The sequence below is a fragment of the Vollenhovia emeryi genome, unplaced genomic scaffold (genome assembly GCF_000949405.1).
Source record: "Vollenhovia emeryi isolate VEMERY1.0 unplaced genomic scaffold, V.emery_V1.0 DF939129.1, whole genome shotgun sequence".
NCBI lineage: Eukaryota > Metazoa > Arthropoda > Insecta > Hymenoptera > Formicidae > Vollenhovia > Vollenhovia emeryi.
Window position 1 is genome coordinate 280,816 of NW_011967237.1, and position 17,748 is coordinate 298,563.

General features: G+C 48.3%; 1 protein-coding gene across 1 annotated transcript in view; it reads right to left on the reverse strand.

Annotated features, from left to right (window-relative positions):
- Positions 1-15,164, reverse strand: part of LOC105568493 (transmembrane and TPR repeat-containing protein CG4341) — a 255,869-nt gene extending 240,705 nt beyond the window's left edge. Inside the window, exon 1 of the mRNA XM_012024205.1 lies at positions 15,079-15,164. Coding sequence (XP_011879595.1) covers positions 15,079-15,164 — 86 coding nt within the window. The remainder of the gene's footprint in view (positions 1-15,078) is intronic.
- Positions 15,165-17,748: the final 2,584 nt, after the last annotated feature.

A 17,748-nucleotide genomic window follows, 5' to 3' on the forward strand; every position in this document is an offset into this window, starting at 1 on the left:
TCTCTCTCTCTCTCTCTCTCTCTCTCTCTCTCTCTCTCTCTCTCTCTCTCTCTCTCTCTCTCTCTCTCTCTCTTCTTCTCTCTCTCCTCTCTCTCCTCTCTCTCTCTCTCCCTCTCCCCGTCTTTCTCCGTTTCTGAACGCCGAGCTTTATATACACACGCCGAAGATAATCCACTGCTAAGCTCGCTCGATTCGCAAAGACTGCGCGCCGTTTGTTTCGGGATTTGCCATTCCGCTTGACTCTCCTCGAGCTCCCTTGCCACCGCTCCTCGACGCGTCGCTTCCGTCCTATCCGCGAATTCCCTATCTCTTTCCGACTATCGCGACTACCGCGATAGCTCGACGAGGCAACCAGTTTCTGGAGAGAACTACGTCAGGGAGTTCGCGAGACTTTGGCAGCGAGGCGAAGAGACAAAGGGAAACGGAGGGAAATCCGGGAGGGGAAATGACGGAAAAGCGGCGGAAGAGCGGGCGAACGGGCGGGGGTGGAAGAGAGAGAGAGAGAGGAAGGGTGGAAAGACTGACGTTTCTCCACCGGCTGAACATTGTTGTCTCGTGCAAAGGGTCCCTCTGCCACGAGGCGATAAGAAAGAATCCGCTGTTTATCTGCGCTAGTTGCCGCTGGCACTACGGCCGCCATCATAGCGAGAAGCGTGGTTCATCGTGGATAGGAACGAAGAGTGTTTGCACAGTGTAAAACGCGCGCGGGAGAGAGCGAGAAACGTCGAGCGACGAGTGATTAGCATGAGCTCCTTTGGATAGAGTGAGCACAGCTGTGAAGATAAATACTGTCTCGAGGAAACGTTGAATGTATCTCTTTGAATTAATTTCAAAGCACAGACTTCCGCCCAGCTTCTCCCAGTTTTTAATCGAAGGACCGGCGCAAGAACTTTTATTCGGTACACCCGACCTTAATTTTAATAATAGATTCTTTGAGCAATTTGCAGTTGGTTTTTGCCTAACCGTAAACTTGGGCACGGCGAGCCGAGCCTCTTCTTGCCGTCGAATCCATATTGCCTGCTTAAACTCGGTCGGATCGTACCCCTTCGGAAATTTTATTCTAACAACCGCACGCTATCGTTCGCAAACCCGTGTGAATATCTGTATGTGTGTGTATGTGTGTGGCTCACTATTATTTTTTATTAGACTTACAAACTTATTGTTAGTTTCAGCGATGCCATAATGTTCTTTCATTTAGCCGGAATAGCAAGCTGTACTCGATCTGTACACATAAGCCACTTAATTTGTATATTACACAAGTATTTTCGCGAACTGATAGCTTCTAGGTTAGAAAGGTGCAAAGGTGCAGAATCACTCGTGCATCCCCTTAATGTCCCCATTTTAATGTTTGCGCCGGTTTGAGAGACGAAGCTGCCGCAACGAGAGCGTAAAGCAGATTTCTCCGCATTAATACGCGCTTATCATGTAAAATATTCGCGGAATGCGCAAATCGTCGCGCGCGTTATCGCGACCTATAGAGCCCCGCGCCAGAAATCCGTTTCATCTCGCGTCACTTTTTGCGACGATGCCGCGGACGATTCGGCAAACGAGCAGAAAAATGGCCGTGCGTGCCACTCGTTGATTCGCTCCAATTCGCAGATGAGCGCCGATGCCGCGGGGAAAAAAAGGAGTAGAAAAAGCTAGATGCAGATACCACCTGGCGTCGAATCATCGCCGCGATTATTATCGGTAGCCTCGCGCAGAATCGCGCCAAATATCGCGTTCATTTGCAAATCACCTCGGCGATACGATATTTTTCATCGGGCTTTTTCGCTACAATCGGATATTTCGATCGAGCCATTGGAGCTGCGTCGCGTAAGCTTCTTATGAATATAGAACATGACGTGGAATTATGCGGAATGACGAAAGATATTTGACGATAAAAACGGGGATCTTAACTGGAACATTCAGCGCGCTCCACTTTCGCCGGGTTTCTCCAAAGTAACCGGGGACAATAATATTTTTATGGACGTTAATAGTTGTCGAGATTTTCAGAATAAATTTGCAGTAGTACCGTTGAATTATATCGAATATTCAAAAGCTGCCGTCGACCGGTTCGCCAGATCGTCCCCTTGTCCTCTCGTCCGCCCACGTGCAATTTTATCGCCGGCCGAAGATTGTAAAAATTAATTGACGGCGTATAAATCGACGGACAAGAATCGACTCGGGGAACTTCGCGACTTTTCAAGCGTGGCGCTCTGGACGAGCGAAACTTTTCTAATTACATCCACCGGAAAGGGACGACCGGGTCCTTTTTCAACACCTGGCGGCCACGGTGTTAACATTAATGTTACAACCCGTTCGCGCGCACCCCGTGTGTGACGCGAAAGTATTATGACCGTGCGCGGATATACGCCCGGCGATTACAACTGCGTAACTCCGTGCGGACAATTAAACGTACTTTTGCGCGGTCGATGCCGTCGCGTTGCGAGCATACAACAACGCTTGTTCGCTGGCGGGCTAATTCGAGGCGCATCGACGGCGGCGTCGGCGGCGGCGTACGACGTGCACACACGTGCAGCGTGCAACAATAATCGCGTAGTTAGAATTTTGCACTCGCGCGAGCGGCGTGCCGTCGTGGTTTACCTGACTTCGGGATGCAGGTAATGAGCCGATTAAACGTACAAGTACACACCCCTCCGCAAACATTTCCTCCCTTTTCACCCTCGTCCCAGCCTCCCTCCATCCCCCCCCCTCTCTCTCTCTCTCTTCCCTCCTCCTCTCCTCGCGGATTCTCCGCGCCTTTGTAATGGATTACAGCGCATTTCGTGTAGCACTCGAACACGACGAACTCTGTCTTCAATAGAAACGCACGGGGCTTTAATAATCGTTATAGTCGTTTGCCGTGTTCTCTGTAAAAGCTGTGTTATTCATACTTTGTTTTCCGCCGAAGAGAAAGAGACAGAGAGCCGTATTACGTTCCGAGGATTCTTTTGATATGATCGATCGACGTAGCGTCGGATACAATTTGAATTGAATGCTCGCAATATCCTCTGTCTCTCGAGGAAAAAAATCTGAATCTTCCGCGAGCCGCTTCTATTTCATCGCGGGCAGACGTTATTAATTGTACGCGGAATAATTTTCACGCTTATGTCGAGAGCTTCTCTTTGCTAATCTCGAGTCATTAATATGTTAATATTTTAATTTTGTCCGCTTACATTCGCGCGTCGCGCCGTTGTTTGAAGCGAACGAAATGTAACGAGGGTCCTTTTAAAAAATCCCGTTTCTCTCAAGTAACGTTTGAAAATATTCGAGCTCCTTTTTAATGCATATAAACGCAGTATATGCCGCGCGTGCCACTCACTCGTGAAACTCGACAATACACACGAGGAAGCTCGCCTCGCTAAAACCCGAGCTTGCGAATGTCCCCCCTCCCCCCCCTTTACCTTCGCGATGCATGAGAAGACCTGACACATATTCGTCTCAAACGAAACAAATTCTCCATTTCGGTATATTCTTTCGCCCGTTACCTCCGAGCAGTCGGAAAATGCTGCGTGACAAAAATTAGCAGGTTCGTTTATCTCGGCGGAAAGATGGGTTTTGTTTCTGAAAAATATTACCGCACACGCCCGGTTGAAAACCGCGAAACACAATTCGCGTAATAGAGGGGCCGGGGCCGAAAACGTTAATTTTTTTCAACTAATAAGAGTATTCTTTAATGTCGTCAGCAGTACGCAGTTGAAAAGTTTGTGTTAAATTTAACAGACTAGACAACACAAGCGCGCGCTTTGCGCGCGCCATTTGGTCTCTCTGAAAATTCGCATGGTTTGATAGCTGCAAATAACACGACTGCAGCATGTCGTATCGCACAAGCGAGACAGCCAATCAGCATTTCGGAAAAGCGACAACAATACTTCGAGACTTTCGGCTGTCGACTTAACACGCCTTTTTTTTATATAGGGGGATATCACATGTTCAAAACGGTCCACACAAATTTTTGTGTTAATTTAACATAATATGGATCTGTTAAATAATCACACTAATACTCCGTTAATATTTTAACACAAAATAAATGCAAATCTCAAAATAATTTGAAATAAATTTTGCGTAAAAATAACATATCTTTAATGACAAAATAAATTTTTTAAATGTAATTTTTATATTTTACAGATGTAATAAGTCAAACGACGGTTCGAAATCACTCTCACTTACGTTATATAGAATAAAATCAGCATTTTATTCTGTAAATTTTAACAGATAAATCTAGTTACTAATAATATAGAACGTATGTATTGTGTAAGATTAAAAAATAAGTACACCTCGTGTTGTTTTAACATTTTCAAGTGTTTTAATAATTTATTAATTATTAATTATTAATACTTATTAAATATTTTAATAAGTACACATTGTGTTGTTTTAATCTTTTCAAGTATTTTAATAATTTTACATTTAAGGTCAATCAACACAAGAGCAATATGTTAAATTAACACACGAATGCGTTAAACATTTAACACAAAAATTTTAACCGGCATTTTCTTTAACAAGAAAACACAAATTTTCCAGCTGTGCAATTAACAACGTCAGTATTGAGGCTCAGTGATCGAATTGGTGAGACGCCCGTCTAGAGTGTAGCGAAGTCGCAGTTTCAAACCCTGGCTGAGGTAATATTTGTCGCAATAAATTTTCTGTATTATGAAAAATGCCAGATACGGTCAAGAAAATACCGACGTCGTATATTTTTTTCATCTCGCGCGCCGAATCGGGCGGCGACGAACACAGTGGGATAAAGACGCGATTAAAGACACTTCTATCGCTCCGCGCGCATTGTGGCTCCCTTCCACCCTTCTGCTTTGTCTTACACGTCGCTAATAAAAATCACCAATTAATTCTCGCGCCACGTACACGCCCGCTCGCAAAGCCTCAGCTTCTCGCCCGCCGTCCGGTATATATTCGCGCTATCCGACGATATTTACTGCATCGTGTCGCCATTACAGTGCGCCCCTTATTCACCGACGGCCGGGCGTCGCGCGCCCCCTCCCCCCCCCCCTCCGGCCCCGTCTGCAGAAGCGGTGATATACTACCCCCTTTAACCATACCTCGAGCGGGGCGCGCTCGTTGGTACGTCGCTCTCGTTTTTAACCGTTTTCCGATCTTTACAGCGGCGCGGTGTCAGTCGCGTATTGTATCTCGTTTCTGCGGCAAAGTCCCATCAAGACCGAGAGAGCCTAGCCGTAAATTATCTCCCGCTGTCCTCTCCCTCTCTCGATCCTTTCCGCATCCCCCGGCTCTCTATCCTCCTCGCGCAGTTGCAGTCTTCCCGGCGCGATAAAGTGCATCGATCCCACGCAGAATAAATGCTCGGCGCGGCCGGGCATCCCCGAATTTCGCGTGCACCATCGCGGACGGTGCGACGCGCCGTGTCCCGGTGCGCGCACACATGCGTGCGCGCGTCCACGTCACGTGCGCAGAAATATCCCGGTTGCAGTGAGATTGCAAGAATTTTCCACGGCGGGGTGAAGCGTTTCGCACGCGGGCGCCCCGGCGAAGCCCGGGGTACGGGGCGCCTCGCCCCCCCGGGCGGCGTCGATCCCTTTGTTCGATCCCTCCCGCCATTCAGGAAAGGACGATGCCTGCTCGTCATTTTTATTCCGCTGGCTGGCCGTACGGTCCCGTGACTGACGCGTACGCCGGATTTATTATGTTCCACCCTCCTTCCGCGATGTCTTTCCACGTCGAGGGGGGTGGCGTCGGGTCGATACATACGTGTTCGTCAATTTGGAGTTCATCGAGTTCTCCCGATTAGAGATTTCAATTGCGAACGACACGTGAACCGCGGCGAAATTAACGAGTGAGCAAATATGCGACAGTCGCGCCGTTTTCAAGTTAGCGGTCTCGCGCTTTTGTCGACGAGAGCGCGACGCGAAGTGTCAAAGTGAGGTATCGACGTTCAAGAACAATAGTGGCGTTCCTCATCTACTTCTTCTTCCTCGTGTATTAGGCTTAGAGCCTGTTTTATCGAGTCCGTTCTGGTACTTTGAGCATTTGGTTTTACTTCGTCTTCGGTCGGCTGCTAAACTTGCCGAAGAAAACCTCCCATCAGGAAGGCTATACCCCTAAAGGGGTATGGGTGGCGAGATACTCTTCGTGGTTGCCACTTCCCTTCGGGAGATTCCGTAAAAAACCTATCGTTTCTCATCGATCCATCCTTATTACCATCTTTTCTCAATTGTCAGTTCCGCGAGAGCGATCCTTGGAAGTTGTAGCATTTTCTACGGTTCTATCCGTTTAGAATCTACCTGGCAACGGTTTAATTCCACCTCTAATCCAAAACCTCTTGCCTGAGCGCCTGTCGCAACCCGTTCGTCACGAATCTGTCCTGGGAGAAGCGTAGTCAGTCGCAGCTGACAGCGCGCGAACGAGGGGAATTTCCACGTGCGAAAGGTTTGTTCTGTTTAAATTAAAATGCGTGCGAGTCCGAGGGACAGAGCGCGCTGGAATTGTTGGCGGACATTTCCATCGACTCTCTCTCTCCCTCCTGAAATAAAAACCGTACCTCCCGGACGAGCTTACGCGTGAAACGCGCTTAAAAGTCGACCGCGGCTCTTCCGATACAATTTATTGAGAAATACAATTTGAAATGTATGCAGATATCGATGGATTCGCGAACGGTGAAGATACGAGAGATAGACGCGCGGAGGTGTAAAAAAAAAGAGAGAGATTTGAATAAAACAGAAACGAAATAAATTTAGAGAAAACTTTTATTTTGATTCGTTGCGAATCGCGCCGGCAGCGAGAGAGCGAGAGAGAGAGAGAGGGGGGGGGGGAGGAGAGCTGGCTTTAATAAAATCTCTCCGCGCCGCCGGGCCCATTTCAATCATATTAACCCGTTTTACGTTCGGCTGTTTTACGTGACAATAATCATAAATTATTGTCTCACTAACCGCATTTGTTCTGTAAATTATATCTGGGGAATAGATTTATTGCGTAAAACGAATACGTCGATGGTAGTTCCGGCGGAATATAAATTTTTTGCGATGCGTTTGGATGCCGCTCCGAATTGTGTTTGGCACGATTGCACATTCTGGTTGCGAGATACGTAATAAATATACAAAATTGATGCACGGATTAATATGATGTCTGTCAAGCTTCTTCATATGCAAACGATGCGAAATTTCTTACCGCCGATGGCGATTGACCGGAAGTGATATTATTAACCCTGCGGGAATTTCGCTGTCAAACGTAGTAGAGATATTTTCTCTTAATTGTACTCTTGTTGACATTATAATATCGTAATTGCAATATCTACCAAGAATACGTAAATGAAATAAAAACTGCACAGTAGTAAAATAAATTTAAAAAAGAGGCAAACACACGTTGCATATACGCACGTCCAGAACTGCGTCATTAATTAATTGTACTCTTAATTGTACTTTTATTGACATAATAATATCGTAATTACAATATCCACCAAGAATACGTAAATGAAATAAAAAATGCATAATAGTAAAATAAATGTAAAAAAATGGGGTAGACATACGTTATATACGCACGCTAGAACGTCGTCATTAATTAACGCCAAAGAGGCAGATTTATAAAGGCAGGTTTAAAAAGTAAAAAGCGAGGGGAGGAAGGCGGGCGAAATTCCCGGGATACACATAATAATTATAACGTTAATAAGTCACCGCGTAAGTTCGCCAAACGTTCGTCAGATCAATCACTCGATGTTTGCGTTGATCGATCACTTGGCTCCGCGCTAGTTTCCATAATGAAGATGCGCAACGTAGTCTCGCACGTTTCTCTCAGGGTTGGCACAATTTTTCTTTTATCATCGCAGCCCGTGTTCCGGAGCGCGTCCATTATTTACGCACGCTCTGAGAAACGGTGCATCGTAGTAAGTCCGAATGCACCGCACCGGCTGAAATAGTAATGCCGTGCTTTACATTTCATGCGACCGAAGGCGCGCCTCCGACGAATACCGCGGTATTATTCACCGGCGGAAACGGAACAAGCTAAGCCTCGACCGCCAACTTTTCTTATTCCGAACTCGTCCTCGATGCAACTGCATCGGCGCTACACTGCGTCTACGTGCGAGCATACACGTGCGAGATTAGCTGCCTAACGTGCGAAAACAGGCAGAGAAGGATGTCTATCCTGTTTTGGGAAATTGTATTTTCGGGAAGTATGAAGGAAATAAGAAAAATGCTCGGAAAGGGAATAGAAATAAATTGAGTGCAAATGAGCGGTAAGTGCAAAACTACGGATAAGATAGTTGTGCGCAATAAATAATAATCCAGTGGAACAATCAGATTCGAATGATAACAAGTAACGGGGCGCAATAATTAATAAACAGTTCCGAAACATCGCGGATCATTATGCTTGAATAAAGCACTGGGTAACGGAAAATTGCTACCTAATATTTCCATCAAAAGCAGGTTATGGAGATGCGAAGGTTTCCAATGCATAACGGTAGTGTATTCGAAATTTCCTCATCTGCATACCGAAATATGTCTTTGAAAGTCTCTAATTTGCATCTCGGTAGTAAAAGATTCCGTTTGCTCGTAAACTATGTAACAAGATTTTCTAGCCAGCACGTACACACTTGGAAATCGGATATTCCCGAGAACGTAATTAAAAAAATTAACGGCGCGTGGAACCGCGTATGAAATAAGCGTCGTAGATCACAGATGATGAACAGGGGAGACGAGAGCAAAACGCGCGAATAATAATATGTGGACTCGCACATGCATATAATAACTGCAATGTAAAATATTTTCCCTTCGCGATTTGTTGGAGCGACAAGATGCCAAAGGACGGCATCCAACTTCGTCGCGTCTCGGCTTTTCTTCCCTCGCCTTGGCTCTGTCTACCCCCCCGGTCCGTCCTCCTTTCTCTCGTTTGCTTCCGACTCTGGTCTCTGGCGCCGCCAGTAAAAAACTAGCCGAATAAATATGTCGCGTATTCTTTGCAGGGCCATTGTGGTCGAGGCGTCGCGATAAAATACGGGGCCTTTATTATCCTATGAGTCTCGGGCGCGGCGGCGCGACCGGAATAAACTCACGACAACGGTAAACTCCGCGCGAGACCCACGGTCAGAATAATATAGCCGGAGTCTTCCAGAAGACGCTTCTTTCGCGCGTGTCCGCGTCGGGCTTTTCTGTTTCCCGTCAACCAGCGTCGTGTATTTAAAAGTCGCTGGTGCATTAGACAAAACCAAAAAGTTACAAATTAAACAAATACTATAACGATCAACACTGCTGGTAGGTGCGAATGTGAAAGTGCAGAATTGCCTTGTATTGAGGCAAAGGGAAATGTATCAGCATATCATTGCACTATAGAGTTGCGTGTGAGAGTGTGATTTTTAAATTGACACGTAATAAACCGTTCAAGTTATCATTGTACTGGAATAACTGTTAGAAATCGATACTTGATGATCGAATAAAAACGAGCGAGTCATAAAAGACCCAGAAATGAACCAAGAATAGGGTTGCCACCGTGGCGAGTATTTTGCTAGGTCACGTCAAAGGGAAGAGAAAAGAGGTATAAGTGAGAAAGAGAGAGGGAGCAAAGGGAAACGAGAAAGAGAATGGCGGGCAAAAAGGACGAGGGTGGAGAAGAGTCGGCCAGTCGGGGCTCTCGTTAATAACCGGACTCGACTTGATTATGGTCGCGCCACACCGGTGAGCGCATCGGCCGCTTTAGCCTCGGCGGTCGCATCGAACGAGGTGGCCGCTAATGGGCCGGATATGGATGAAAAATTATCTCGGCTTAATGCGCACGCCCGCGCGAGCGCCCGACCGTTTTTCGTTATTACGCGAGCTTTAAGGCTCCGCCGGGGGTACCAGCGCGATACCCGCGCCCTTGTCTTCGGGGCTCTCTTCTCCTTTCGTCCTCCTTCCGCCCCTCTGCTCCACCTTTCTATTTATCCGTCTCTCCGACCGTCCAAATTCGTTCCATAATTAAGCGCTTGATTATCGGACTAATCGTACTGGGCGTTTCCAACGGAACGGCCGGCACAGTTGATTTCCGACGCCCGAACCGGAATAATTTAATTTATGGCGAGCACTCTTCCCCGCGCCGCTCCCCACCACGTGCCGTTCCGCGCCTAAATGTTTATAACGGCCTGACGTTGGCTCGTGCGGCCGATAAGGTAAACAGAATGATTGATTAACCGTGCCGAATCGGTGGTCGCGCGGATGCTCCTTACGCGAAGGAAGCGCGACGGTCACGCGAGATTTCGATATTATCGCCCCAAAACTCATTGCATCGCTTTAGACAGGCGTCTCATTTTAATTTAATTTCTATGTAAATGTAATTTCTACGCCGTAGACCGTTGGGCACGTCTAAATTATTTCATGTAAAATTGGCGGACAAAATAACGGGCGAAACATTTTTCGCTGTACTGTCGTTCAGAAACAAATTTGTTTGAAATCAAACGAATTTTCTTTGAATTTGGACCTTCCTAGATTTTCATTTAATTTCAAAGAAATGATTTCTTTACCTTCACCAGAATTTTATTTAATTGAGACTGGAATTTCTAAGAGAACGTCCATTTCTTCAAATATGGCAAATATTTTAGTAGAAGTAAATAGAAGTTTTGTAGATTCAAAGAAATGTGATTTCAACGTATCTCATTTGTTTAACCTAGCTAAATCTTTTTTCTGGATGTAATTTCATAACTCGCGCGAATCAAAGGACATCGCAGATAATAGTTTCCAAACGATTAAAAAAAAATGTTCTCTTTTCTCTCATGCAGAACACAAGTATTTTGCATCTATGTAAATGTAATTTCTACACCGTAGACCATTGTGCACCTCTAAATTATTTCATGTAAAATTGACGGACAAAATATCGGGCGGAACATTTTTCGCTACACTATCGTCCAGAAAAAGTTTGTTTGAAATCAAACAAATTTTGACCTTACTAGATTTTCATTTAATTTCAAAGAAATTATTTCTTTGACTTAACCAAAATTCACATCCATTTCTTCACATCTGGCAAACGTTTTAGTAGAAGCAAATATACATTTGGTAGATTCAAAGAAATATGATTTCAACGTATCTCATTTGTTTAACCTAACTGAATCTTTTTTCTGGATGTAATTTCATAACTTGCGCGAGTAAAAGGATATCGCAGATAATAGTTTCCAAACGATTAAAAAACGTTCTCTTTTCTCTCATGCAGAATACAACTATTTCGCATTTCCATTTACTCACTGGACGCAATTAAGATGTCATTTTTTTAATGTCGAATGAGAATATAGGTATCTAAACGAAATTGACAAGAAATAGACGGACATTTTTCTAATAGACAAAATTAAAAACGAGGGAGAGATTGTCTCCTTTCTGAAATAACCGGCTCGAGCCCATTCGTAAATAAACTTGAACTGCAGTTGTCCCCGGAAAATTAGGGAAAAATCGCGAACGTGTCGCGTTAATTGGTTACGAAGAATAAATGTCCCCGCGAGCCTATACGAAGGTGTAACGCTCCTTGCAAACTATCGAACTCAGGAGAGGTGTTTCGGACTAGCACTCACGATCCCGCGGGAGAGACACGTGCAACGGGCAAGATTACACCCGGTAACGCGACTAATCCTTTATAGCTAGTTACACCAGAAACTTACGCCGCTGCGCGAGAGACCGCAAAAGTTTTGCGGCAGCAAATAATTCGGCGATAGGTAACTTTTGTAAGTGCTATACGTGTCGGACGGGTGCCTTTAACGGCACGAGTTGCGACAGAGAGGGAGAGGGAGAGAGAGAGAGAGAGAGAGAGAGAGAGAGAGAGAGAGAGAGAGAGAGAGAGAGAGAGAGAGAGAGAGAGAGAGCCCACTGTATCCTGTCTGAGAAACAAACGTGATTATTTGCGCAGCGCTTCCAATAACCGTGAACGAATCGCGCGGGCGCGCGGCGGAAGTGATCAGCGGAAGCGTAGCCGGGTTTTTCAAACATCAGTCGTGTAAATAACGTCGACTTGTTTTCAATTCATCGAGCGGCTCTCGCATGCAGCGTATATCGCTTTCTAATAACAGTAGGGGTCGCCAATTACGAGCTATCGAAGTGCAAAGTAAACATAAAGGCAAAATAGAAATGGAGCTGCACGCTTGAAAATATGATTATAAAATACAATCCAGCTGAATCGCGTGTATAAATATTGCCGATATATAACGGGAAAGGGAAATATTAAACTAAATAGAAGGTAAAAGAAAAATTCATCACGTTTTCAAACGAATCACTTAAATTACGTGTCGCTCTCTCACTTTTCTGTATTAAAATGAAAACTTTAAGGCTTTTTATTGCCGCGGTGGTCGAACTGGTGAGACGCTCGCCTAGTGTGTAAGAAAGTCCAGGTTCAAACCCTGCTCTGGCAAAAAAAAGACAGCAACCCCATTTTGGGGCCCACAATTAGTAGTCGAATTATTTGGATTGATCGTAACTCTACTCTGGGAAAAATTTTGACCATTTCTTTTTTAGTTAAGCAACTTAACGTTTCGGTTAGTGCCTCTTAAGTGAAAATTATCTCTGCGTTACTGAATATCGACAGAGCTAATTGAGAGAATTGATTAGTCCTCGGATTAGTCTTACTTAAAAATCTTGGATATAGATAGAATAGTTAATTGCGATTTTTAGTTACGCGGGGTAAAATTCGTCAAAGATTCGAGTTACGAACAATTCAAATTCGATTACTAATTGTGGGCCCCAAAATGGCTGCTGTCTTTTCCCCCCCAGAGTGGCTGAGGTAATATTTGTCGCAATACATTTTCTGTATTATTAAAAATGCCAGATACGGTCAAGAAGACACTCAAGTTCTTCAGGCTTCATGCTTTAGGGTGACACGAGAGACTGACGGCATCGATGTTCGCTCGGCATTGAGCATAATTATCCCTTCCGGTGCAATTCGACCCCGTCTTACGGTATCTCGACGCGAGCCTCCGCCGATATCGGAGCGCGGGACGCGGCGCGATCGAGTTCTGGCCGCGATGTTCGGGAGATTACGAGATACTCAATTAGGGGATTCGGCGTCATAGAATTCGAGAGCCCCGGATCAAGAGCTCTTATCGGGCGAGTAACTTTGGATTATACGGCCGCGCGCACCAATTCCGCGCTCCGAGTATTTCGGGCGCGTTATCAGCGAGATACGGCTCGCAAACGACTTGGAAAGATGTCGCGAATCGTTGGCGACGTCGACGAGGGGGATCGTCCTTTGCGCTCGGAAGCTACCGACTGCGCGCGTGCTAAATTTCGTAAATCCGGCCGCGTACACGGTCCGTTTGCAGCTGTAACAATTATTTTGCTCAATAAGTTCGCCCTTTATCGAGCAGAAAGTGATTAAGTGCGTACAACGGGAGAAAGCGGCATTTTCACCGTCTGAAGATTAATTAATTCTTACTGCCGTGCACGAAATTAAATTCTCTTATATACGCAACGTTATTTTATATACGCGAACAACGGCACATTTTTTCCCGATAAGTTAAACAATTCGCCGTAAAATTAAAATTTGTCATTTCGCGGCGCTTATTGCGCAAAGTGCTCGGCAATATCAGTTTCCATTCGGCGCTCTTTGGCGATCTTTGAACCACCGATAGGCGAGTGGTAAAATGAGCTCGCGCCGTAATGCCCGATATTGGGCAAAACTGCGAAACATCTGTTCAAGGAGCGTATGACGCTCTGGCCTGGCCGGGGAGATTAAACCCGTCGGGCTGGCGATCGCGAGAATTTCGAGCCGATTGGCGAGAGAGCGCCGTACAAATCCTGACGCAGTCTTATTGATCCGGGAGGAGAGGCGAAATAACGAACGAACGATACGGCGCGCAGTTTGTTGCGATTACTCCGGGCTCGTGGCTATTTGTTTCCCATAGCGGTGCGGTAGGTATCGAGCCGGTGGCAGCGCAGAAACAATTTCGCGCGGCGCGGGAGTGACGGCTGAAATATCGCGAGGAATGTCATCTATCGTATATCACCCCGGGTATGAGTAATATTCACGGGGAAACTCGAGTCCTTACGAGCGACATTCATCGCCCTTCGAAAACGCGCGCCGACAAGAATTTTTCCTCGTCCCCGGATGACGGATGACGGGCGTCCCGCGTCGGCATAATTAACGATATTCGATCGAGCAGCTTTGCCCCGAATCAGTGCTGACTTTTTAAGATTCGAGGCGTATATACATTTGCAACGCCCGAAAAATTGTCGAGGAATAATTTCAAGCTGTTGCAATGCGTCTCTCGCCTCGAAATCTATCGCTTCGGATTGCGAACGTTGGCTCGAGTTAAGTGGAGTTTAATTGATCTTGTCTCTTGTCCAGATATTGTCTAGATTGTCTTTCGAAGACGATGGAGATAGAGATAGAGATAAATAAATAGAGACAGAGAGAGAGGGAGAGAAAGTGTCAGTTAGATTCCAATTTGTTTTAATTAATTAAGAGAAATGCCCTTACAGACAGCACAAAGTTTTCCGATCTCTTAGAGATTAAACGAAATCGAGCGACAGATCGTGTCATGTGAGAACGAATTGAATCCACTTGTGCCTTAAGTCGCATTTGTCCGACGCAAGACGATAAGCCTTGATAAGCTATCAACAACTCCGGGTATCGCGCTGACCAAGCTTCCCCCGAGTCAAATCAAAGCTCTCCCGCTATCACTACGCGACGGCGAATTATCGTTCACGAGTATCGCCCTCGAAACTTTCGCGGCACCGTGTTCTAATCCTGGCGAATCTCGTCACGCGACCTCACCAAGTGTGTCACCGGCTGCCTTACGACCTAGTCTTAAAGCGACTCCTGTCAGGAAAAGCCCTGGATCGAGACTTCCCGGAAGCTCTCTCCAACTTCGGAGCCGATACATCGGGACCGTTGGAAATGATGTAATTTCAATGAGTGCAATTTGCGACGATACAGACACGCGGCAGAAAAGGAAGACGAATCACGCGCTGATCGCGGACGTTTCCATCGTCGCGGAATATAAATGTCATTTCCGCGCGCTCCTGCAGCGGCGTTTCGGGGGTTTCAGCTCGCCGAGCTGAACTTACATCAATTTCAAGCCCAGCCCTTACGGACAGCGTTGCGAGTCTGAAAGTGCCAGGCATTCATTCCTGCTCGCATTCAGGATCTCAATGCCGGCGAAAAAGAGAGGTGGGTCGCCTCACTCACCGGTCATCGTAGACGAAACCCGCTTGCAGGGTGTTGCAGTAGAGTGCCGTCGCGACGAGGGCGCAGGCTACGGCGAGGATATCCATGTCACATCGTGCCGAGGAGGCTGGCGGCGACAGCGACGTCGACGGCGGCGGCCTCTTAACTTGTTGCACGTCCGCGGGCCTTCCTCCTGCACCACCGCCGCCACCACCAGCAGCACCAGCACCACCACCACCTCCTCCTCCTCCTCCTCCTCCTCCTCCTCTTCCTCCTCCTCCTCCTCCTCCTCCTCCTCCTCCTCTTCCTCCTCCGCCGCCCCTACGTCTCCGCCTGACGCCGCCGGTTCTTCGCGCGGCGGCAGAGACGTTCGCCGGACGATCGAACGGCCGCCGATCTGACGCCGCCTGCCCGGATGACGGGTCCCGCGCGGGATGAATGTCGGTGACGCGACCCCAGATACGATCCAGCAACGAAGCGGCCTCCCCGATCTCTCCCGGCCGCGACCGCGAGACTTCACCGCGGGCTCTCACATCGGTCGTTCGCGAGAGGCATCGCGCGAGTCCGAGCGACGTCACGAGGTCGAGGACAGCTTCGGGGTAGCGCGGCCGAGATCTCGGCTCGAGACTGAGTATTGGTCCACGCGATGATGAATCTCGAGAGATCTCTCTCCGCCGACGGCGACGTCGCTTCTGCCAGATTCCTGGCAGTCATTCACTGACGCACGTTACGTCGGACTGCATACTCCGCTCCGGGATCGAGAGGATGACTTCGGGACACCAAGTCCTTGCCGTGGGACGAAACGGCGTTGCCGATCTCCGACGCTGCTGCTGCTGCTGCTGCTGCGTTCGTCGTCTCTTCCTTATCGGTCAAGGGACGAGGAATTCGCGTTGCCACGAGTGTCCTGCGACGATCCGGCGATCGAGAACGAGTTCGTGAGGAACGCGTCGCCCTTTGGAGCCGAACCTCGAGATCAGCGCGCTCGACTCAAGTTCGATCGGAGTCGAACGACGGCGGATGTACTCGCGACGGATAACGCTGTTGACGCGGGTCGCACCAACGGCGACAACGGCGACGACGACGACGACGAGATGTGCCCGGCGCGATCGGCACGCGGCGCGATGCATGTTCCGGATACGGAACGCCAACTGTCGCGCGCCCCCCGAGGACGAGAGCTTTATACGCGGGAGACGGGCATCGATCGGACAGGCGCTTGCGCTCGCCCGCTCTCCTGGTCCTCCTTCTCCACCTCCGCCCCCATCCTCCGCGTCCTCCTCATCCCCCGTCGACGTTGCTGCCTCCCGACCCTCCTTCGCCTCCTCCACCTCCTCCTCCTCCTCTTCCTCCTCCTCCTCCACCTCCTCTGTTCTCGTCCTCCCGCGTGCAACGCATCCGCGACCGCTCGCAACGACCACGACCGCGACCGCGGCCAACGGACCGGATTAACCGCAACCCCGGGGACAATGCTGACCGATGGACGTCCTTTTAGAAAATGACACACCGTAAGGGCCGCACCGCACCGCACCGCGGCGCAGAATGCACGTGGCATTCGGCGGTGTACCGAGAGGATCCGGCGAATTCGAGTACGAATTCGGGGACTTGAGACATTTTACGCCGGGCAGACGGACCGTGAGGGAATTTGTGTCCGTTCTCCATTTTCCGCGGGATCGTCAACGGAGAAAACGGAGTTCGTGTGGTCGAGGAAGCGTTTAGCTTGGGAACGTAGCCGGGTGCATCCGACGGCGATTGTCGTCTCCCACCCGAGTGGCGATTAAGCCCCGTCCATGATACCGCGAGGAACAATCGCGGAACAATGGCAGTGTCGTCGTGTGGGGAGAAACGTTTATTTTAACAGCCGTATTAAAGGGGGAATCGGTAATCTTCGGAAAAAAGAATCGAGAGCCCGCGAGGGCACGAGTCGGCGCGTTAAGTTATTTATTCCGGTCTGGGAGTGTCAAATCGCGGAGTGCACTTTTCAGGGAGACGCGGACTCACTCGGGGCCGCTCATTTCGCAAGTAGGGCAAGCAAAATCCAGAAACGAAGAAAAGTTAGGTAATAAGATGCGCGTTTGATGTTGCCGCTTTAAGGAAAATTTTCTAAATTTGAGTTACGTTACTTTTAAACAAGGCGCCCATATACCCAGATTCCGCGGTATCATACGGGGAGGGTAAGCCTCGTAATACCGCCGTGCAAACTCGCGCCTTTCCCCCTCCTCCCTCCTTCACCCCCCCCCCCCGCCCCCGCCCCGCAGTCTTCGCGCGCTAATGCAAAATTTATTCTCGTTGCAGCGCTCATAAACGTACGACGGCGCGCCCGCGCAAATACGAATCGCGCGTGCGACGCGCTCGTCGAGAATATCGTCGCTCCCCGGTGGTCTAATCCCGCGGGTGTAACGGCGATTCGTCACTGAGTACCTACGCGTAATTAATCGCCGGAACCGGCGCCGTGAAACGCGCGTGCATTTATCACGCGTATTACGGCACGCGGGGGGCGGGCGTCGGGGGAGGCTTTCGTTATTGTGTTTAACGCTGGACTTAGACGTTTCTGGGCCGCCATTGTAACGGGGGCTGTGCGCCGCGCCGCCCGTAAACGCCCTCAATTATTCCTCGCGCGTGCAAAACAAAAGTAATTCGCGCTCCGATGAGCCGCGATTAAAGATCCCGCGCGATATCGCGGGCTACTCCTAATGC